Source organism: Aythya marila (assembly GCF_965140915.1).
Source record: "Aythya marila genome assembly, chromosome: 19".
NCBI lineage: Eukaryota > Metazoa > Chordata > Aves > Anseriformes > Anatidae > Aythya > Aythya marila.
This window is the reverse complement of record NC_139060.1, coordinates 9,164,310-9,177,608: the sequence shown is the minus strand read 5'-3', so window position 1 is coordinate 9,177,608 and position 13,299 is coordinate 9,164,310. Positions and strand designations below refer to the sequence as shown.

Sequence of the window (13,299 nt, the reverse complement as noted above, 5' to 3'; positions counted from 1 at the left end):
GCGTCAGGTTACGGCCGCGAGGAGTTGGCTCCGCTCCGCCGTGAGCAGGTTGCAGAGCTGAGCCCGTGGAAACTGAAAAAAACTCAAACAAAAGGGTGGCGGGGCTCTCGCCTGGCCTGAGAGGTCTGCCTGTCACAGGGAATCAGGACAAGAAAAAATTAGTTATTTCTGCTGCTTGGCATGAAACCTAAACACTTTTTGCATCTGCAGGGAACACGAGCTCAGGGCACAAGGACTCATGAAATGTGAAATTGCTGTTCAGAAAGAAAAGATTCGTACATTAGATTTTCCTCCTGGAGAGCACAAAAAGCCTTACCTCCTGTCATGCACTCACACGAACCAGAGGTTATAAAGCCCCCCCTGCAAACCGAGCAGTGCAAAGCCCCTCTTCCTAATTCCGCCTGGGCTTTACAAGCTGTCAGTCAGTTGCATGCTGTTAGTTTTATTTGCTTCTTCCAAATTGGTTTTCTTTTTAACAGGAGGAAAGCATTTATATTAATGGCACCCCTGGGCCTCAGCCCTGGAACGAGAGCAACCCCTGACTCCTGTGGGATGGGACGGGACAGGACATTTTGGGACAGGAAGGGACAGGATGGGACGGGGTGGTCGGGGAGCTCCTCTGCATGCAGGCAACCGTGAGCACCACCAGGACCTTCCAGCCCCTTCTGCCATTCAGCAAAGCACAAAGGAACAGGGGGAATTTGCATTTCTTCCTTTCTTAAATCCGGGCATCCCCGGGCAATTCCCCAAGCAACTGGAACACTGTCGGGTGTTTGCTGTGGGGGAAACCAGGAAAAAAAAAATCTACAGAATAGTTGTTTGATAACTACAGTCTCTAGACAGTGGTTTTATAACAGCATCATCAGCCTGAATTAGACTACATTTCTGTCTTTCTGCTCTTGTTTTCTTCTCTTCAAAGTCAGTCTTTTCTAGGAAATTATAATTTATACTTTAAGTGCCAAATGTCTCAATGCAAAACAATTAGCCTGATTTGGACGGGGTGTTTCTAGATCAGAGAAATAGAAAAGGAAAAAAAAAATAATAAAAAATTATTGACAACAAGAACTCTTTTCTTCTTGGGTGAAGCTTTGTCATCTGATTTTTAAAATCCCATAAATTTCTGGTTACTTCTTATGGTTCAGTAAGAAACGTCCCTGCAATGTGGCCCCGAGCTAGCAGCAACAGTTGTCCTGTCCCTCCCTGGTGCTGGTGCAGGCAGAGAGCAGCTCCCGAGCCCTGCTGCTGAGCCCAGCTCCAGCCTCAGGCCTGGCAGAGGCTGATTTCAGCATCACCCACCTGAGATTTCCCCCGGGAGCTGAGGCACGAAGGGTTTAACACCAGCAGCCACAAAGTGCTGCACTGTGGGGTTTCTCCCTGCCTTCCCATAGCCCTTGGACTGGGTCTCATGCAAAAAGAGTGAATTCTGTGCCCAAATCTGTTGTGCTTTGAGTGCTTTAGCCCCAGTCCTGGTGGCAGCAAACCCCCAGGAGCTGTGTGCTGGCAGCTCTCCCTGCAGCAGCCGTGGGCATCACAGGGGTCACAGCTCAGCCCCAGCAGGTGACAGCGCGCAGCAAGCACAGGCTGGACATGCTGCTTCTCGGATGTGATGTGTGTAAGGGGAGACGCTTGCACAGCACTGCTGGCTGTCTATATTTTGCATCCGCTCCTGCAGGCTAAAGCAAGGGGCACAAACCCTGGGCACAAACCCTGGGCACAGCTCAGCGCTTCCCTGCCCGGCTGCCCCCTGCGGAGCCGCCTGGGCTGTGAGCGCTCGGAGCTGCTCACAAATGTGCCCCAGCTTCCTGGGGCAGGGAGAGGCTGGAAGCCCACGTGCCTTAAAAAATATCTCCTACCTGCTTCTTAAATCAGACTTCAGTAAAGAGCTTCCCCCTGCTCCGAGCTGTGTGACTGGAGGCATTTGTATATGAAGACGCACGCGTGCACACACCTCTCATGCATGTGTACGCACACAGGGAATGTGTATGTTTGGCCAAACTTAATTCCGTAGTGTTTTGGCTTTTTTCCTTGATTTCTCTTTGAAATATTTCAATATATGTTACACTGTTCCCTGTGCACAGCTTCCAGTTCACAGCCATACAACACCAGGCTCTGGGAATTGCTCTGGCTTTGTTGCCACAACTTTCTGCCTTACGTATTTCTAACTTTGCAATGAATGCTGAAAATAACCATGACCACCAAAAATGATCAGGGGCTGTGCCTGCACTGGGCAATGCTGTTTGGATCTCCCATGGGCTGCCAGCCTCTAAAACCATCATTTTTTGTTTCTGTTCATCAAAATATTTTTATATCAGTGGGATTGCTGCTGTATTGCTGGGAAGAGTGCGCTTTGACATTTGGTGGATCAGAGCCTCAAGTTTCGGGGGCTTTTCCTTTTATTTCCAGGTGTGGTATTTACCTCTATTGATACTTTTGATATGAATTTAGCAGAAGACTATTTAAAGCTTAGCTGACAAATTTATTTGTAGTCTTGAAGTATTTGATCATCAGAGAGAAAGCGAGAATATAAATAAAAGACACGGGACGTTCACATCATCTACAGTAAATCAACCATTTTTACAGGTAACAATATACATAATGCCTTGCCCTTCCTCACAGTCGGCTCACACCGTATCTGTGGGATGACACAAATGCCTCAGACAGAGAAGTGCCACCAGGGAGGCGAGCGCTCTCCACGACGAGGAGCGGCTGAAACGGAGCCACCGGCCCCTGCCCAGAGCCCTCCTGGGAAGGAATTTGGCAACAAGACATCAGGACGAGTCTGAGACGCTTTGCAGTAAAACTCTTGCAAAGGGATTTTAAAGAAAAACATGAAATTCACAACCCAGAGCCACTGGTGTTCCCGGGCCAAGAAAAAACACCTCTTGCCCTCGTGATAAAAGTGTAGTTATTTGGTAATAAATACAGCTATTCGCAGTTTAATGCTTATCTGGAAGAATTAAACTAGGAATCTACAAATTAAAAAGATGAGAAGCAGAGTTAACAAATGAGCTTCACTTTACAAAGGAGAAGAGTTGCTGATCAGCGATTGGCATATTAAAGAACATTTCATTTTAGAAAAGTGAACGTAAATTGGAAATAAAACAAAACATACCGCATCGGTGCGCTTTTAAAAAATCTGCTGGAAGAACAGAGAGGTTTTCTACCATGGGTTTCTGAAGTGATTCACTATCAACATTTCTCCTATAGAAATATAGACATTGTCACACCTTTTACTGTGGATGAGGACTTTATTTTCTCTTAAAAAGGTTTTCGGCGTGGATGGGTGACGGAGCAAGTCCTCGCTTTGGAGAATGCACTGACAACAGAAAGCAAAATACCTTCTATCAAAAATGTAAAGCACAAGTCTCGGTGTTTAGTAAAGACACAATGACCAGTTCGTTTGGACGTCCCTTATGCCGTGGTCTCCCTTTGACCGCCGTCCGCTGCTGACCCACCGCCGGGCCGCCTCCCAAAGCCCGTCGGTGCTCGCTGTGCCGGCGCCTTCCTGCCCCGCTCCGCCTCACGGCCTGTCCCTGCCTTTTCTCCGGGAGCAGACGGCGTTTGAGAGCGACGGGTCCTTCCCCTTCCCACTGCACGGTGCTGGATCCTGTATCAAAACTGAGCGTGGTCGACTTCGTCCAGCCACGAGGCCGGGCTGGCAGGAAAATCCGGGTACCCCCCGCTGCTGCCGGTGGAGAGGTCGGAGCTGGGTCCGTTCCCAGCCAGGACCCTCATGGGCTGGGGCACCCCCTGTCCGCCTTGTCCTATGATGCCCAGGCTGTTGTCGGGATAAACCAAGCTGGAGATTAAAGGCTGGTGGCCCGGCAGCGCTTGCAAGGAGGCTGGTGACTGGGGTATCCCGTAGGGGCTGTTGGAGCGCAGGTCGTGGTACTGGTCCTGAGCTGGGATGCCGCTGTGATCCAGAGCAAAGCTCCCGTTGGTCCCAGCCTGCCTCCCCAGGGCCGGGGACGCCTCGCTGAGGTTGCTGTAAATCCCGTTGGAATGGCTCATCTCCGACATGGAGGGCTCGTCTGAAAGGGAAACGCACTGGTTGTACTGGGAGAGCACCAGCACCGCCGGCAGCAGCACGGCAGCTCCGCGAGCCCTGGGTATAAAGGGATGAGATGGATGGAGCTGAGCAGCCCCACGCTCGCTACTTGTAATTCCTTATTATTCCTGTCCTTGCTGACGGGTCTCTGTAGAAGGCCACGGGATTATTTTGTCTGAGTACAAATGTCTAATACATTTTGGATCTAAAAGATGTGCACGAAAAGCACGAAAAGCACATATTAAAATGTAAGACTCTGATTTAAAAATAATCCTTCGAAGGGCAGCGTGAGTTCAAGATCTTTCACTTCTGCGTTTCTGTTTGGCTTTGAGGTTTATCTTGAATTTTGCTGCCTTTTTTAGGAGCTACCTGAGCTCTCACCAGCTCGAGAAAAACTTTCCATTGCCCAGAAAAAAAAAAATAAAATGAAAACCTATTAAATCTCAGCAGTATTTGTTGGCTCAGGAACAGGCTAATGAAATGTATTTGTATGACTTCAGAATACTTCTGAAAAATATTTTTTAAGTTACCAGCAAAAATTGTTTGCTTTCATCAGGGGTTTTACGGACGGCGAGAGCTGCTCTGTTGCCTAGGATACAAACCTGTTTCTGGCATCAAGCTATCAATAATTGTTCAACGTTTTTTAGTTATTATTTATAGTATATTCATATTTAATGACACCGGTGCGCAGTGTGTATACACAGGCTTGAAAATCAAACAGTATTTAGGGAAGCAGAAGAGAAGCTGGAGCACGGAGCTGTGTGAGCAGGAACACACGTGCCCTACAGACGGGTGGGCACAGGTTTGCATCTCAGCTTCTCTCCTGGGCTCGTGGGAGTGATGCTCATGGCTCAGCCCTGCAGTAACGCAGCCCAAAAACCCTCAGCAGAGCCCCTCTGGTGCTGGGGCTGCTCTGGGCACAAGCTGGGGCCGTGCAGGATGCGGCCCCTGGGCACAGCAGCAGCCCCCAGCACAGGGCCAAATCCTGCTCCTGCAGCGAGCTGCCCTGGGTCCAGACAGCCGGGCTAGGTGAGAGCAAAAGCAGGTGTGGTCTGCCCCAAAAACGGGGCCCTGCAACCCCAGCCTCCCGCACGAAGCCATCTCCTTTGTGCACAGAGCAGGGGGGCAGCTGCTGTTTGGTTCTGTGGGAGCTGGAAACTTGTGGCCACGCAAATAAAACTGCCTCTAAGGATTTAAAAAATCGACATGCTTTTACTGATGCTTCAGCTCGGTGCTTCTGGGCTCTGGGATTTGAATTCCTAAGACCCCCTCGGAAAGTCTGTGTGTGGGGGCAGCTTGGACACCCCAGCGCCAGCCAGGAGCTCTCCCCACACCGGAGGCAGCCCCCATGGGGACAGGTCCCACACCCCGCAATTCCCCCACCACAGCAGCCCCCAAGCTCAACACCTCTCCCCCAAAGCCCTCCTCTCCCACCCGGGGAACCTGCTTTCACATATTCCGGCCGAAAATTGCCATCAGGATAAATAAAAGGAAGGTGAAACTAGACAGCAAAGCCCCGTCGGGGACCGACCTGTGAAGGAGACCTCGGCGTCGCTGTCGGGGCCCTCCTCCTGGATGCTGTCCTTGTCGGACTTGGAGGCGCCCCGGGAGCGCTTCATGTTCCTGAAGTATTGCCCCCACCGCTGCCTCCCCGCGTCCTTCTTCAGCCTCTTCTCCTTGGCCCGACGGTTCTGGAACCACACCTGCGAGCAGGGCAGGCCGGCAGCTCGCTCCGCACCGATGGGACCCCCCTCCCACCTCAAGGTGTCCCCCCAAATCCCCGGGGGCTCACCTGCACCACCCGCATGTCCAACCCGGTCTCCGACGAGAGCTGCTCCCGGACGTGGCGCGCCGGCTTGGGCGAGTTGTTGTAGGCGTTTTTTAGGGTCTCCAGCTGCTTGGCCGTGATGGTGGTGCGGGGCCGCTTGGCCGTCGATTCAGCCTCTGCCGACGGGGGGGTGAAATCAGCAGCCGGGTCCCCGAGGGGAGCCGGGACCCCCGGCTTCACCCCACGCCCCCCGCCCCGACGGCAGCGGCCGCCGGCCCCGCTCCCTCCCCGCGGCTCCCGACGGGCAGGGGGGGCCCTGGCCGGACCTCCCCAGCCCCCCGGGGTTTTAGGGGAAGGGACGGGGGGGGGGGGTACCTCTCTGCTTGGCCGTCTCGTAGTCGGCCTTGCAGACCAGCCTGCTGTCCTCCATGAGGTAGAACTCGTCGCCGGTGGCCAGCTGCCGCTTGCAGACGATGCAGGCGAAGCAGTGCAGGTGGTACACGAAGTCCTGAGCCCTCCGCACCACCTGGGTCGGGGGGATGCCCTGCTGGCAGGCGGCACACTTCGTCCCGAAGCGCCTGGGCGGGGGGGGGGGACAAGCGGCGGCCGCTGAGAGCGGAGGAGGCGGCTGGGGAGAGGGGGGGGGGGGGGACGGGACGGCGAAGGCTGGGCTGCTCCCCGCGGGGCTACTACCCCTCGGGGATACTACACCTCGGGGATACTACCCCTCGGGGATGCTACACCTTGGGGCTACCACCCCTCGGGGATGCTACACCTTGGGGCTGCTACATCTCAGAGCTACTACACCCCGGGGCTACCACCCCTCGGGGCTACTACACCTCGGAGCTACCATCCCTCAGAGCTGCTACACCTCGGGGCTGCCACCCCTCGGGGCTGCCCCTGCCGTGCCGCCCCCTCGGGGTTACCCCTCGGGGTTACTACCCCTCGGTGCTCCTACCCCTCGGGGCTACCCCTCGGGTTACCCCACCGCCCGCTCGGGGCTACTACACCACGGGGCTACCCCTCGGGGCTCCTACCCCTCGGGGCTCCCCCGCCGTGCCTCCCCTTCGGTCCTGCCCCTCGGTTCTGCCCCCTCGATGTTTTCTGCCCCCTCGGTTCTGCCCCCCGGCCCCACGCACTTGAAGAAGTCCTCCTTGCAGTACACGCCGTCCCCGCGGCTGAAGCACTTCTCGGCCAGCTGCGTCTGGCAGTCGGAGCATTTCAGGCACTTGCTGTGCCAGTGCCGGTCCAGGACCTTGAGGATGAACCTGTCCACGATGTGCTGGTTGCAGCCGGCGCACAGCGGGATCTCTGCGGGAGGCAGCCCCCCGTCAGCCGCCGCCCCCACGGCCCCGTTTCCCCCCTCCCGACCCCGGCCCGGTTCTCCCCGGGTCCCCCCTTTTGGGGACGGCCGGGTTCCGGGACGAAAAAATGTCTTTTTCGTTCAATTTCGTTGGCGCGGCGCCGTGCGAGCGGCCCTGAGCTGAGCTCCCTCTGCGAAGAGCCCGGGGGCGACGGGGAAAATAAGAAGGGAGGTGACGGGGGGGGGGGGTGGGAGGAATTAACCCGGGCCGAGCCGAAAAGCCCGAGAGTCTCCTCACAGTTATTCCGTTTTTTTCTTTTTCTTCCTTTTTTTTTTTTTTTTTTCCTTTTTTTTTTTTTTTTCCTTTTCTTTTCCTACGCTTCAAAATTTCACCTGCAAATAACGGCGGGGTAGCCTAGCCGGGGTGGGCTAGAAAATTTCTATAAAAATAACGAAAATTATACTGAAAATAAAATGCAGCGGGATTGTCTCCTCGCCCCGCAGATATCGGTAAAGATGATACAGAAATATCTGAGATAGGGATAAGGATAGAAGTAGAGAGAGATGAAAATGAACTGATACGCAGATAGAAAATGAAAATGTGCAGAGGTATCGCCGTAAATATACGGCTATCGATATTTAGGCACAGGTGGGTAAAATGTAGATACGGAGGTACAGAAATAGAGCTGCATCGCTAAAGGTACAGCCGTGGGGAACACCCGGAGCAGATGCAGATAAAGGCGGCCACGGGGGGGGTCCGTACGCGGAGATAACGGCACGGAGCGGTACGGCCGGGCAGGAGCGGGGTGGGGGAGATGTCCTTACGGCTGAATCCTCCCCGCAACACCCGGCCGCGACCGAGCAAAAAATGCCCGCACAAAATATGCCCGAATAAAAATAAAATATATATATATATTTTTTCAAAAAGAGCAAAAATCGCCCGAGCTAAAAATTTCCCGCAACGGCTCCGATCCGGGCAGCGGCGGCGGCCGGCTCCGAGCTGCCCGGAGAGACCGGGATGTCACCGGCACGGCCACCGCCACCGTCCCCGTCCCCGTCCCCGTCCCCGTCCCTTACGCTGCTGCATGGTGCCCCCGGCGGCTCGGCGCACTCAGGCGGGGCGCAGCCCCCCGCGCATCTTCCGCATCTCCGCAGTCGCCGCCCGTCCCGTCGCGGCCGGGGCTCGGAGCCGGGCGCTGCCCCCCCCCCTACACCCCCCAGACCCTCCCCGGCCCCCCGGGACCGCAGCGACGCTGGAGCCCCCCCGGCCGCTGCCACCCCCGCGGTGCCGGGGCTGGAGGCGGTCGCAGCGCGGTATTTTCAGCCGCCGGCCGTGCCCGCCGTGCCGCCGGGCATCGCTGCGAGCCGTATTTAACCCCCCCGGGCCGGCGGCACGTCCCTGTCCCCGTCCCCGACCCCGACACCCCCCCGCCCCGCCGCCCCTTCCCGGCTGGGCACGGCGACGGCTCCGGGGTGCTCGGAAACGAAAGCCGGGCGGGGCCGCCCCCCGACGGGGCTGGGGACGGGCAGGGGGCCGAGCCGGGCTCGGGGACACCGCCGAGGGGGGCACCGGGGGGGTTCAGAGGCGACCGGTGCCCGGATTTCGTTGTGTGCCTCCGAGCGAGGGTTTTGCCGAGGGAAAACAGCACCGCGCGGCTCCGCGCACCGGGGGCACGAACGGACACCCACCCGGCCCCGGCACCCCAGCTCGGTGAGACCCCCCCCAGCTCCCCGAGCCCCCCCAGAGCCTCGCCGAGCCCCTGGCGTTGCCTCCCCGGCCCCCGGCCCTATTTACGGGCATCGCGTCCCGCGGGGAGCCGGCGCTGCGGTGCGGTTCCTACCCCCGGGGGTTGGCCTCGCGCCGGTTTTCGCCTCCTGCCCGCGGGGCCAAACGCGCAGAGACCGCGGGGAGGCCGCGGTGCGGCGGAGCGGGCGCTAAGCGGGGGCTGCGGCCCGACGGCGGGGGGGCTACCGGGCTGCCCGGCCCCGCTGCTGCTGCCTCGACGGCTCCGGCCCCGTCCCGGTCCTCGTCCCGGTCCCGGTCCCGGTCCCCGCTTCGCCCCCTCCCCGCTTTCGTTCGAAGCCCTCGCACCGAGGGAGCGCGGCCCCGTTCCCTCCCGCCCCGACGTCTCCGTCGTTTGTTAAAGCCGGGGGAAAAACGCGAGTCCGGGAGGAATTACCGGGAGCCTTTCCAGAGGGGGACGGAGCCGGGGGGCTTGGCGCAGGGGGTGGCGGCCGCCGGGGAGGAAGGGTAGGGAGGGAGCCCCCCCCGTTTCGTGCCGCATCGCCTGCGGTGCGCGGGGCCGCTGAGCCCCGCCGGGATGGACCCGACGGCAACGGGGAATGAACCGAAGGAAACCCAGGAACCAAAACGGGATCCTGGGGAGGGGGCGGCTGGGACCCACGGGGGACACCACGGGGAAACGGAGGCGGCGGGCGGCGGAGCTGGGCCCCCTCGGTGCCGTCGGGGCTGCCCCAGCTCCCCGCAGCGCGTCCCGTGGGTGCCCCCGGGGGTGCGCGGAACCGGGGGATCCCGTGGGCTCCCGGTGGCTCCCGGTGTGTCCGCGGGGCTCCGCGCGGCCCCCCCCTCACCTGGGCTCCTCGGGAAGGGGCAGAGCTCCGCTGCCTTCTCGGAGCCGGCTCGGACCCTCTCCAGCAGCATCGCGGCGCCGTCCGAGGTGCGCGGGGGCTGCGCGCTTGTGGCGGAGCCGCGCGGAGCCGAGCGGGGAGCGCCGGGGGCTTGGCCGCCGCCCGGGGCGGAGCGGGGAGAGCCGGGGGGGGCGGGCCGGGGGCGGCACCGAGCCGTCGGGCCGGGCACAGCTGGGTCGCGGTGCACCGAGGGGCTCTTTAGCATCACAAAAGAGCTCGGGGAGGGAGGGAAGGAGGGACCGGGGGGGGGGAAATGGGGACGTCCCACGCGTGTTCAAGGCTGTCACCACCGGTAGCAGCCGTCCCCTGGTGCCAAAAAGCCCCCGCCAAGCCCCCGCGGGGGATCCGCGCTGCAGTCGGGGCCCGAGGGAGCCCCCGTCGGGTGGAGTCCCCCCCCCACAGGGCTGGCAGCCCCCCCGCCGCTCCTCTGCCTGGATTTCGTTTGTCCCCGCGGCGCCGGCATCCCCCGACGGCAGCCGTGGGGTGCTGGGGGGTTCGGCCCCCTCCTCTAATTAGTTAATGAGCGGGGAGAGGACGCGTGTCTGAGCCGTGGCGATCAGCACCCTGCGGCTGGCAGAGGTTAAGTGTGTTAATTGAGGATGGGGAGGACGTGGAGTTGTGTGTGTGTGCATTTGTGTGTGCCTGGGTATTTGTGTGTGTGAAATTTGTGCATTTCTGTGTGCACGCGCGTGCAGGCTCCAGATGTGCAGAGCCACGGTGCGTGCACATCGGCGCAGGGCTGGGCACACACGCAATTGCGTGCACTTGTGGGTGTGCGTGTGTCCACACACAGCCTGCGTGTGTCTGTGCCAGGCTGTTGCTCGGCTGTGCAGGGCCGTGTGTCAGCCCCTGTACCCGTGGGGGTGTGCGGGTTTGTGTCTGCACACAGCTGTGCGCGCCCCTGCGAGCCTGAGTCTGCTGCCATTGCACTCGTGCTTGGATGATCTTGGGGTCTTCTCCAACCCTGATGGTTCTGTGCTGTATTCAGGGGATGTTTGTGTGTGTGCACACGTGTGTGTGTGTAGGTGTTGGGGTGCGTGTGTCTGTGTCCGTGTGCAGCCCGGTGGGTGCGTGCGTGCGCGCTGCTTGTCCCAGGCGGCCGGAGCTGATAATTGTGGTTGTTACTATGAGCCCGCTAATCCCCCGAATCCCTTTACCTCCTGCTCGCAGGGGATTACAAATTAATAAAAGCAGCTTAGGGGCGGGAGCCTCTGAGCACACATATGTTCCTGCCGGAGGGCAGCACGGGGACTTTCGCCCAGCGGTGGGGACAGCCGGGGAGCAGGGCCCGCATCGGCCCCGCACCGTCCCCGGGCATCCCGGGGGGCCAGGATCCCTTCCACCCACTCCCCTCCTGCAGCTCCTGCGTGGTGCAGAGCTGTGGAGAGTGATACCTGTGCGGCCAGGGGACAGATCCCAGCCTGGGGGACAGCTCAGTCCCATAGGGTTGGAAGATAAAGCATGGAGACGTTTTGGGGAGCAGGATTTGGGGTCCCCAAATAAAGTACCCTGGCACACCAGGCTGGAGTGCAGCCAGGGAAGGAGTGGAGCTGGCGGAGCATCGCTGGTACCGTGCCCCAGTAGTGCTGGGTATGGCAGTGAGTCCAACCAGGTACCACTGGCACCAGCTGCACGGGGGCTCCCCGACACCCCCCACAGCCACAAACAGCTCCTGGGGGCGGATGAGGGGGGCAGGCGATGACCCACGCAGTCTCTTTTAAGCTCGGTTTTATAAGTGGATTTTTAGTCTGATCCTCTAAGGAAGCAGTTTAAGAAAGGGGGTGTGTGCTGTGTGTGGTGGCTGCTCCCTGCGCACGCGGTGCTGGGCACAGTCCTGGCAGCTGGGGCTTTGCGGGATGAGGGGCAGCAGCCCCGTGGCTTTACGGGACAAGGTGACACAAAAGCCCCTTTGGATGTAAAAATAATGTAAAAATAATTGGTCACAAGCCACGAGTGTTTCTGTCACTGCCGCAAAAGTTTACCAATGTTTTATGAAGTTATGAGAACCGTGGAAAAAAAATGGAATAAAATTTGCATGTTCCTGGCACTTCTTAAAACTAAGTACCTACATAAAATAACGGTTATGGTGGGAAATGTGTGTGTATATGAGCTATCCTTGCAGTATAGTTCAGCTAAAAGGAACTTGAAAATATAGATAAAACCCCAAAACACAGCACTTTGCCCAAATGTTTGCAATTTATTTTTAACAAGCACATTAGTTTACAGTTTAGTACAAAATGGTCACTTTTCCTTCCTAGAGAGAGTTTAAAAAAAAAACAAAACCAAAAACAACTCCCCCAAAAGAATAGACATGAAAGCAGCAAGTTACTGAATTCAAATAAATAAAACATTTAAATTACTGAACTGTTATAGTCACTATTTTCAACATCTCATATGCAATGCACACGCCTAGAGAACGCACTTGGGGCCTTTTGTTGGGCCGGCGGTTCCCACCCGGTTCTGAGTGAGAACAGCAGGATGGGTACAGCGCTGGAAAACAAAAGTTAGAGTTCTCGGGAATAATTTAGTCAGGTTTCTTTAGCACTTGCACCTTTTCTTTCTCTCACCAGCCACGTTGCACAGTATTCCTTTTATTTTCCATGCAGCTTTAATATTTCCTCTTTAGAAGACTCTGTGAATTACGAAGCGCAAGAAATCCTTACTGGAAGCATTAATAGCATTGCAGAAACTTGGTGTACAGCACAATGCAGAAACAGAAGTCCCACGACTAAGGAGAAGGTGGTGTGAAGCGTCTTTAAAAAGGAAACACTTCCTTGTGACACTGGTAGTGCAGAGGGGCAATGCAGCATCACACATTCCCCAGCAGACACAACGCATCTTTACAACCAAAGTACGTAAAAGGACAAAAAATTCCATTATGAAGATACAAAGTAAGAACGAGTAAACCAAGATTTACACAACTGAGTCCAAAGTCGAGAAAACCTTTCCAGCTGAGGTCACTAGGAGCAATGAAAGTGAAAGCCTGAGCCAGTTACATGGCAGCACTGAGTTACAGCAGCGACACAATCGACATCTTAATTTCATGCTTTTACACTCTTAAGAAAGAAAAAACATCACTGGAAATTTGCGTAGCTGTTTGCTTTGTCATGTTTCCAGCAGGGCCACAGTAACATAATAGTTATTGGTATGTAGCAAAACCAAAAAACAACCCCAAATCTTATTCTAACAACACGTTTGCTCTGTTTTAATGGTAAAACCAGCCCTACCAACCTCCAAAAGCTTTTGTCTTTCCTGTGTAGATGAAAACACAACTAATGAGTCAAAACTAAACAAACTCAGGCTAATGTATTCAGCAAATTTTGAACAGCATGAGTAATTTTCAGCTTTTCTGCTTCAAAACGTGCAATGATACTGACAAGAGGAAATTAACAGCCCCATAGAAACTAGGAACTTTTTCTAGACCCAACACTTGCTGTACTGCCTTTTGCTGTTTGCTTTTTTTTTTTTTTTAAGTGAACTTCTTTGATTGCTGGCTGATACCAAGATTTCCCCAGATTAGGTCAGTTAGAA

The 13,299-nt window shown here is 56.6% G+C and overlaps 1 protein-coding gene across 2 annotated transcripts; it reads right to left on the bottom strand.

Moving 5' to 3' along the window:
- Positions 1-2,549: 2,549 nt before the first annotated feature.
- On the bottom strand, positions 2,550-9,784 carry LHX3 (LIM homeobox 3). Of its 2 annotated transcripts, none has more exons than XM_082775397.1 (6): positions 9,712-9,784; positions 6,956-7,127; positions 6,192-6,394; positions 5,841-5,992; positions 5,580-5,751; positions 2,550-4,031 (listed from the first exon to the last, which is right to left on the bottom strand). In XM_082775397.1, exons 1-6 carry the CDS (start codon positions 9,779-9,781, stop codon positions 3,613-3,615), a joined length of 1,188 nt encoding a protein of 395 aa, XP_082631523.1. In that variant the 5' UTR covers positions 9,782-9,784; the 3' UTR covers positions 2,550-3,612. The 2 variants fall into 2 exon arrangements, with proteins under 2 accessions (XP_082631523.1, XP_082631524.1); XM_082775398.1 differs by lacking the exon at positions 9,712-9,784 and adding an exon at positions 8,197-8,301.
- Positions 9,785-13,299: the final 3,515 nt, after the last annotated feature.

Bases quoted from the DNA above. Each gene is read 5' to 3' on its own strand.
- LHX3 (XM_082775397.1), bottom strand. From the start codon at position 9,781: ATGCTGCTGGAGAGGGTCCGAGCCGGCTCCGAGAAGGCAGCGGAGCTC. The intron at 6,395-6,955 runs GTGCGTGGGGCC...CCCCCCGCCCAG, and splicing joins TGCAAGGAGGACTTCTTCAA to GCGCTTCGGGACGAAGTGTG. The intron at 5,752-5,840 runs GTGAGCCCCCGG...CCCTGCTCGCAG, and splicing joins TGGACATGCGGGTGGTGCAG to GTGTGGTTCCAGAACCGTCG.